The sequence below is a fragment of the Enoplosus armatus genome, chromosome 21, assembly GCF_043641665.1.
Source record: "Enoplosus armatus isolate fEnoArm2 chromosome 21, fEnoArm2.hap1, whole genome shotgun sequence".
NCBI classification, from domain to species: domain Eukaryota; kingdom Metazoa; phylum Chordata; class Actinopteri; order Centrarchiformes; family Enoplosidae; genus Enoplosus; species Enoplosus armatus.
In genome coordinates this window covers 17601525-17611556 of record NC_092200.1, presented here as the reverse complement: position 1 = coordinate 17611556, position 10032 = coordinate 17601525, and the positions used below count along the sequence as shown (strand labels likewise).

The 10032-nt window shown below is 43.0% G+C and overlaps 1 protein-coding gene across 1 annotated transcript in view; it reads right to left on the bottom strand.

Moving 5' to 3' along the window:
- Positions 1–1167: 1167 nt before the first annotated feature.
- Positions 1168–10032, bottom strand: part of sspo (SCO-spondin) — a 69504-nt gene continuing 60639 nt past the window's right edge. Inside the window, exons 113-116 of the mRNA XM_070928572.1 lie at positions 8001–8061; positions 7282–7412; positions 4678–4828; positions 1168–1190 (exon numbers count right to left, since the gene is read on the bottom strand). Coding sequence (XP_070784673.1) covers positions 1168–1190; positions 4678–4828; positions 7282–7412; positions 8001–8061 — 366 coding nt within the window. The remainder of the gene's footprint in view (positions 1191–4677; positions 4829–7281; positions 7413–8000; positions 8062–10032) is intronic.

Here is a 10032-nt window from a genome sequence, read left to right as displayed (position 1 = left end):
ACACATCCATTAAAAGCTACATCTTCTTTTAATGAATAAACAGCTCAGCAGCAAATTAAAATCTGCCTTCAGAAACATCACTTCGTGGAACAAGTAGAACGTTTCCAGGGACACATTATTTATTCTGCACAACAAAAGCAATGGCAGGTAATGCCCACACTTTCATCCTCGGAAAGAAATGTCACAATTGCACATCGTTTGTTTGGAACCGGAGGTTTCAGTAGTGCCAGATAAAAGCCAGAGCTTAACCTTCAAGCTGGTGTGTTCAGTGCGATTGGATGATGCAAACTTGCAAACCTCCTGTTTAACCAGATAAATATAGTGATGGGGTTAGGGTTAAAGGAGTTGCGTTGATAAATGCCCCCTGCTTTTATTTCACTCGAGAGCGTATACTTCTATAGATACGTGTACATTACAAGCAAAGCTACTGGAGGAAAAAAAAAAAGAAGAAGTGATGAGCCAAACACGGCCAGAAATCTGGGACCATTCCATCTTCATTTTTTTTTTTTCCTATATTAAATCCTTTGCGTGTAATAGGAGAGAAAGCTGGGAGAATATGAGGGGAAATGGGCCGTGTTCTGCTGGTTACTGTGTACGCTCTTCAAAGAGATATGATGGGAAAAAGACATGGACATTTTATAAAACAATTGATAATAAGTCGATGCTTAAAAAGACAGACATGTGGAGACAATGTTTATTGATATCAGTCCATTGGAGCTGTACTGTGAACTGCAACATGTAAGAATATCTAAACTCCAACTTAAAGAAGACTGCTGGAACATTTACATTCCTTACAAACATACAGATGAAACATATCTGACTGTATCATAGGTCCTTTAATATTACTATAAATATACAAGAATGATAAACAAGAGTTTCAGAACAGGGACTCTATGGGCAGTAGTAGCATCCAGTCATATGATGACTAAGGACTAAAGAACAATGTGTACGTCATCGGGGTCTCAGGACTTGGTCTGTCTCTCCAGTGATCTGTGCGTCCCGAAGTGTCCCACCCATCACACGCGGCTGGCTTTCACTGTGGCGCTCTCGCTTGGCTTGGCGTTCATACTTGTCCTGCTCTCTCCAGTGCATACACACATTCGCACACTCACACACACACACACACACACACACACACACACACACACACACACTCAACACACTCGCTCAGCGTTTGGACAGGTCACCTCCTGTGAAGAAGAGAAACAGTGAGACTGATGGAGTCCTAACTTCACTGTTATATTCTGTAATAATTTAACACGCACCTAAAAAAAAAGAAGAAAAAAAAAAACCCCAAACTGCTTCCTCTGCAGGATAAAAGATAAAATGCCCGTCTCGAAAGCATTTCATCTTCACTTGGAACTGTGTTTGAACAGCATCACTCGATATAAACTCTTCCTGAGTTTCCATATTTGAACTGCATTCAAATCTACTGCGAATGTGGAGCAAACGATTTGAAATTCACGAAAAACAAAGTACATGTGACAAACATCCCAGCGGCAGTTGGAAAAACGTATCCCCGTAAGTCATGTCGAGTCTCGTGTGTGTAATGAGTGTGCGTAATGTCAGAAGTGGGAGCATCAGATGAGAAGCGGGAGAACTTGTAGTGGCAGTTAATATGTGTAAGTGTGTGTGAGAGCGGCCACACGCTATCTCGGATTGATCGGCGTAATGACCAAATCCATCAGACGTGATGTCCGCGGGTGTAGCGTTGGGAGGGAATATGAGCTGGGGAGGGGGGGTGTTCTGTGTCGTATGTGGCTACATCCAATTAGCCAGGGCAATCAGCCATGTTGATGAATGGATTAGCACATAATTGCTTCAGAGGTGGGATCCTTGATTGAATTATTCATGGCAGGCGAAGGCAAGCGTATGTTTCGCAGAGATTAGAGTGTATGCGCGCGTGCATCTGTGTAAATGTACGTACAGTGCATCCGGAAAGTATTCACAGCGCTTCACTTTTTCCACATTTTGTTATGTTGCAGCCTTATACCAAAATGGATTAAATTCATTTTTTTCCTCAAAATTCTACACACAACACCCCATAATGACAACGTGAAAAAAGTTTATTTGAGATTTTTGCAAATTTATTAAAAATAAAAAACCTGAGAAATCACATGTACATAAGTATTCACAGCCTTTGCTCAATACTTTGTTGATGCACCTTTGGCAGCAATTACAGCCTCAAGTCTTTTTGAATATGATGCCACAAGCTTGGCACACCTATCTTTGGGCAGTTTCACCCATTCCTCTTTGCAGCACCTCTCAAGCTCCATCAGGTTGGATGGGAAGCGTCGGTGCACAGCCATTTTCAGATCTCTCCAGAGATGTTCAATCGGATTCAAGTCTGGGCTCTGGCTGGGCCACTCAAGGACATTCACAGAGTTGTCCTGAAGCCACTCCTTTGATATCTTGGCTGTGTGCTTAGGGTCGTTGTCCTGCTGAAAGATAAACCGTCGCCCCAGTCTGAGGTCAAGAGCGCTCTGGAGCAGGTTTTCATCCAGGATGTCTCTGTACTTTGCTGCATTCATCTTTCCCTCTATCCTGACTAGTCTCCCAGTTCCTGCCGCTGAAAAACATCCCCACAGCATGATGCTGCCACCACCATGCTTCACTGTAGGGATGGTATTGGCCTGGTGATGAGCGGTGCCTGGTTTCCTCCAAACGTGACGCCTGGCATTCACACCGAAGAGTTCAATCTTTGTCTCATCAGACCAGAGAATTTTGTTTCTCATGGTCTGAGAGTCCTTCAGGTGCCTTTTGGCAAATTCCAGGCGGGCTGCTATGTGCCTTTTACTAAGGAGTGGCTTCCGTCTGGCCACTCTACCATACAGGCCTGATTGGTGGATTGCTGCAGAGATGGTTGTCCTTCTGGAAGGTTCTCCTCTCTCCACAGAGGAACTCTGGAGCTCTGACAGAGTGACCATCGGGTTCTTGGTCACCTCCCTGACTAAGGCCCTTCTCCCCCGATTACTCAGTTTAGATGGCCGGCCAGCTCTAGGAAGAGTCCTGGTGGTTCCGAACTTCTTCCACTTACGGATGATGGAGGCCACTGTGCTCATTGGGACCTTCAAAGCAGCAGAAATTTTTCTGTAACCTTCCCCAGATTTGTGCCTCGAGACAATCCTGTCTCGGAGGTCTACAGACAATTCCTTTGACTTCATGCTTGGTTTGTGCTCTGACATGCACTGTCAACTGTGGGACCTTATATAGACAGGTGTGTGCCTTTCCAAATCATGTCCAATCAACTGAATTTACCACAGGTGGACTCCAATTAAGCTGAAGGATGATCAGTGGAAACAGGATGCACCTGAGCTCAATTTTGAGCTTCATGGCAAAGGCTGTGAATACTTATGTACATGTGATTTCTTAGTTTTTTATTTTTAATAAATTTGCAAAAATTTCAAAAAAACTTTTTTCACATTGTCATTATGGGGTGTTGTGTGTAGAATTTTGAGGAAAAAAATTAATTTAATCCATTTTGGGATAAGGGTGTAACATAACAAAATGTGGAAAAAGTGAAGCGCCGTGAATACTTTCCGGATGCACTGTATGTCAGTGACTGTGTGCGTGTCTGAACGGTGTTAATGGAAAGTGAATGAGATATTGTATTGAGAGAGGAAGAGACAGACATGGCGGCTGAGTGTGACAGCCACTGAGCTGCCTTCTGTGAGGTCGAAACTTTCAAAACACTGGCCACTCAACCAGCGACGCCACAGCAGCTATTTTTCGTGTGCGCGTTCCTTAAAAACGGAGCCGCGCGGCGCCAGTTTGAGCCCGGTGGGCATGGTATCCACATATTCCACTCCGCTTTGGGACACGCTGCTTATGACGGCTGACCTAAATGATGGCTAGTGAGCAAAACACCACGTGTGCCCAAAGCATGGCGAACAATAAAGACCAGCGAGCACATGCTGTATATTTCACACCACTTTCTTGTAGCAATATCCACTGATGAACTTTTCAAGGTGAGCCCCATACTGTTCATGAATTCATTTTCAGTGAGGAACAACTGCGTTCTTAAGAGGCAGCAGCAGCAACAGGCGGATATAATAAGATTTTAGGCGAGAACAGTTATTGAGAATTATCAAGATCTAAAAGGCAAATAAATACAAATGTAATTAAGTTTAAGTCGGTACAAAAGATTTTAGTAGTTTTCACTGTGAATAATAACATGTTTAAGGTGGCCCCTCACCTTTTAATGCACATCAGCATGTGAGCGCTGATCATGGGTGTGAATCTTTAGTCATGTTGCCAATATTTCAAAGTCAAAACTGCACGTTATCACTTCACAAATCAAACCTCCAAGTGCATTTGAGGAACCAAGTAAGCTGCACGAGAATTCTAAGGATCATGTATTCTGGCTCACATGCTGTCAGCCTATATTAGTTCAGCCACATTCCGAGAACAGGTTTTAAAAGGTGTATTTTCTTATAGTTGTAAAATGCATTCCTCAATAAGCTTCAGGGTGTGTATTTTTTTTTTTTTTAATCAAACTCCCTGACCTCACCTAGGTGTTAGGAACATGCCTAGCATTTTCATTCTGTTCCTGTGTCTGCTGGGAGCCTGGAGTGTGTTTGTGCTTTTTTTTTTTTACATTTATTCAAATGCTTGGTTCTCACACAGACATGCGAGACTGACATGTAAATCCACTGGGCCGCAGTCATTATCCCCCACCTTGGCAGCTGGTGCATTCGCAGCTGTGTATGACGGGCAGGACGACCGGCTCGCTCTCGCCGCTGTCACACTGCAGGCTGAGGAAGCGGACTGGGTTGTCAGGGTTCAAGCGGTAACTGCAGCACTCGCAAACCGACTGGAGGTAGGGCTCCTGTGGAGAAGGGTGAAGTTTAAAAGAATGACGGAAGAGGAGGGAAGAGGTGAGAGGAGAGCCAGGGGGATGAGGTGGAGGGGGCCCCAATTAGGAGATTGGAATATGATGAGGAGAGGGTGACATTGGAGGAGAGGGAGGTTACGAGAGAGTTTTAGAAGACGGGGGAGAGAGGGAGAGATGGGGGAAGTAGAGAATAGAGAGGTGTCGTGTGATAGAGGAGGAAAACGGAAAATAATATTGGGGGCGGGAGGTCAAGGAAGAAAGGAAATAAAGGAGGATAAGTTGAAAGGGTATTGGCAGGATAGATATAGGAGAGAGGAGGAGGAGGCCGGTGGAGAAATGAGAACCCCATCATATTATATTAAATGACACACTATTAACCACAGTATACAGTACTGAAGACACAGCACATCAACAGACAATAAAATAAACATATTTCCTGCGGTGCATCTGAAAATATAAAATCAGACACTAGTCTAAAGCTTCACTTAGACACGTGAATCGTGAAAGGGGCTGCTCACACTTATGAGGCCACGGAGAATTATTAACAAACTATGCAGCTCCTCAGAGCTTTTTAGCCTCTTTTAGCTCATTGTTTTCATTGTCCAGCAAAGACAGACATAGTTAGGGACTAGCTGCTCAACACAGTCGACCGATAATCAGCTAGAGACCCAGATATTTTTTGTCAGCAGTTGGTTGAGACCAAAACAAATCTGACAGGAATGTAAATATGGGAATTATTCATCAGGTGGCCACATTCCCCAACACAAACGCACTTTGAAAAAAATCAACAACAGTAGGCAACAGCAACAACATTAGATATAAATATTACATTTCCATCTGATAATGAGATACAATTATTAGTATTAGTAATTAGGAGTAGAAAATCTGGCTATTCTATTTCCAATACCACAAAGGATGAGTGGATCTAGAAGGCATATATTTCTATCATAAATATCACAGAGTACAAAATACATGAATTTACTAATAATAAGGTACTACATAGAAAAGTAGTAGATTAAAGTAGAAAAATATATTATTATTATAATATCATAATGTGTATTGTGGATTTTGTATAGTACCCTCTTTCTTCAAATATATATATTTTTCAACTGTTTTGCATGATAGGAAGAAAGCTTCTTGGAAGTTGTGCTCAAGTGTCCAATTAGTGCCGGCGAAGACCCACAGAGGGGGGAGATTGTTGAAAAGTACGATGGATGGAAGCAGAGAATGATAGATAATAGGAGGAGAAGGAGGTGAGAGGAAGGTCCAGGATCAAAAACTCAAAAGCACTTTAAACTTCTAAATGGCAGTTATTAGTGCTTCACACTCTTGAGAAGTCCACAGTGTGTGTGTGTGTGTGTGTGTGTGTGTGTGTGTGTGTGTGTTATAATTGAGCTGGTTGGTGGGAAAAAGCATGTGCCTCTATGAGTGCATGCCTGCATCTTCGAGTCCCGCTGATCAATGAAAAGGGAACTTCTCTGCGCTGCCTAGTCACCGGTTACCATCCCCGGTTGCCACAGTAACAGGAGGTAATGACACATTTGGCTCAGCTGATGTTTATTTTTACTAATCTGACTTGACTCTATTTTTACAGTGGGGATGTATGGATGCCAAGGAAGAGCAAAGTCACCATGGTGATGAGGTGATGAGCTTGCCGTCTTACGAGGATGAGAAAGACAAGAGAAGGCAGGAGGAGATAAAGAAGCAGACAGAGCAGACTCTAGAAGTGACCCCCTGCACAAGACTCCTGTTCAAAACATCTATATTTAGATCACTGGTGACTCAACTACTGAATTATGTATTCTTGTTTACCTGCATTCTTGTCATCTATGTGAAGTGTGTGTGCGTAGAAGTGTAACTACAGTTGGCAGAAGTCAGAGACTGTAAGAGACTGTTAGCTGTTCATGTGCCTGTGTTTATGAAGAAGTGAGATTGCAGCAGGTGTGACCAGCTGCACAGGGCCACACGTTTGACTTCACTTTGTTTGGCAAAAACACTCTTAACACCCTGATGCCAGGTCGTGGAAAACAGATGGGCAATTTGGCTACACAGTGATAGCTAAGGCAATAACCCTGATTATTTTCTTGTACGTTGTGAACAGCGTTATTAATAACAGTTAGTGGCTTTGTTAAGATTTGAAGGGACAAAATCGTTTTACTGCTTTTTTTTGCATCCACATGTTTGTGATTTAAGCCTGGCCTGAAATTGCACTATATGATTAAACACAATTGACTGTGCAGCCTTGATGGGCAATTTGTAAACTACTACAGCCAACAGATTTTTTTCTGTTCCAGTTCTGGTCCCTTTTAGTTCACTTTGCTGCCTGTATTGATCTGTACTGTGCTACCACTTGTCACTCATGTTGAAGTCAATACTATTGTCAATAGTCCCTCATGTTTGGAGTAATATCTTCTGTGTGTGTGTGTGTAGATGCCTCTTCTCCGTACCTCCAGGATGACATCGGTCCTGGACAGACAGCGTCCCCTGCAGAAGCTGACCTCCACGTTGTCAAGCCGACAGTCTCCCTTGGTGATGTTCCTGACCTGCACATAGCGACGACATTCTGGCATGGGCTCACCTGGAGGAAACAGAGAGAGTTTTTTTTTTTTTTTTTGTATTTGCATGAAAAAGGAGGAGGAAAAAGACAAAAGGAGAGACAGAGTCAGAGAGTTCCTTCCAGGGAGAACGGTGACATTGCCACGCTCCCTCGCAGCATGTGACATTTCCTCCGCTGGGAGAGAGACTAAAGCCCCAATGTAGGTTAAGTAATATACTCTCTCACTAATTGGGCACGACGGCTTCTGATTTTTAGTCTCCTATAAAATGAACTATAGAACAACCAAATCCAATGAACTCATGACGTGGAATAAAAGTGTGTTTGTTGTTGTGAGATTTGATTTGTTTTACAAGCAGTATTTCAATTCTTCCATTTGTTTTACATTAGCATAGATGAAGAAGCATTATTGAAATAAAAATATGTAACAGGAAATATCTATGATCAAAATTCACTTATCTGTTTCACCTTTTCTGATGCAAAGGTTGGAGCAGAGTAATGCTCTCTCATCGCAAATATAGCTGCGATATACATTTGATTTCTGAACACAGTCTCTAAGCTGATTTGTGGATTTCGTGATGAGTGTTTCGGCTTATTGTATGTTGTACTAACCCGGAAACTGCTTTCTGCAGACTGGGCAGCAGCTGCCTGGTTCCTCCACCTTGACCTCCCCCTGAGAGAGAGATAACATGTGTCTTTGTAACACTCACAATGACAACAGACAGGTGCGTAACACAACAAGTGATAATTAAAAATAACCTCCAGCATCCTGTCAATTTATTGGACAGTTATGTTTGGGCATAACAACTTTCGTCATGCTTTTCATTCAACATGTGACAAAGAGCATTGTATGCATGGTGCACATTCTTCAAAAGGACAACAAGCAGTCCTCGAGACCAAGTAATCAATTCTCCAGGAAAACACCTGGAAGTGGCAGAGGACAGAAAAAAACCAAAACAAACTAAGGTCCACCCAGGTGGAGCAGTGCCACTCGGATAACAAACCCAATAGAAGTTTAAAAATCATGAGCAGAGTCAACCAAACCATAGACAAAATGTTAATTATATCAATAATTATCTAAAAAAGAAAAACTGTCTTTTACATTTAAAATAGCTACAACATTGAATACAGTAAGTCTATAAAAGCATAATCTATCAAGACTAAGAGTCTACAGCAATGCTCTTGTAGACACATTGATGCTAACATGATCACAATGGCAATACAATCACACTGAGGATTAGCAGGTATAATGTTCATCATGTTCACTATCTTTGTTTAGCATATAGCATGCTAACATTTGCTAATTAGCACTAAACACAAGGTACAGGCGAGGCTGATGGGAATGTCATTATTTTTGCAGGTATTTGGTCATATGCTAGGGTATTGGACAAATAAAAATTTTACTTGACCAGGGGATCACCAAAGTCACCATGATTCATCTTCATGAATGTCTGTACAAAATGACATGGTAATCCATCCAATAGTTGTTGAGATATTTCTAGACCAAAGTGGTGGGCCGACCAACATTGCCATCCCAGGAGCCATGCTGCTACCATGGCTAAAACCCAAAACAGTTATAAAAATAACATTAGGACACACCAGCAGAAAAACTCTGTGAACTGACTGTGTTAAAACATAGACTATGTAACATCAGTGTCCCAGTTTTCATTCTAGCCAGTCTAGGACTGATTTAGACCTGGGACACCATGGGTCATGAGGACCAGGGTTGAGATCCAGCATAGAAGAAGAAGAAGAGAGGAGAGGCAGAGAGACAGAATATCAGACAGAGAGACAGCAGGGCAGACAGACACCAGCTAAACGGATGGGAAAGGGAACAGGAATTAAAAAGGCAAAAAGTCGGACATAAAGGCCAAATATAGCGAGAGAGCGAGACAGTGACGTAAGGACACAGAGGACGTAGACAGAGGGAGTGAAGCCAATGAGGGGGAGAGATCCAGAACAGTCCAGAAAAAAGCAGGGTGTCCCGTGGTGTCCCTGTCTGAAAAGAGCTGCTGTTAGCAGGCAGAGTCACACACACACACACACACACACACACACACACACACACACACACACACACACTGACAGCAGACTTCAGCACCCCCACCAACACCAGCCTCACCCCCAGGACTTTTCATCCCACTCTGTACTGCCGCCAGCCTCCCCTCAGGGATGCAGGGAGCCCACTCACTTAAAGGGTGGGAGATCACGAAGAGCACCATTTTAAGTCTTTTAAGTTAAGAGGCTGTATGCGTGTATGCGTCTGATGCGACAGGAGGGGAGGGGGGGGGGGGGGGGTTAGAAACAGTGTGAAATGTGGATTCCTGGTTATTTCAAAGGAAAGGGCACTTGGCATTTAAAGTAAAGGGTAGTCAAATTTGTCGTCGACAGGCTGCGACATAGAAATCAGAGTCCTATTAATGTGTCTGGTACAGAAAAAAAAATACAAATAAGAAGAGTCAGTGTTTGAGAGGAAGACATCCTGATGGCTTTTATCACCAGATGTGATGACAGAACCTTCCAGCAGGGCGATTGAGGCATGTTGGGAGACTTCTACTTTGAAGCACTGTGCTCAACTGTAAGCTGAATCATAAATAACAGAGGCCACTGACAGTAACCAATTCTCAGCCCCGTCAGGAGAGGG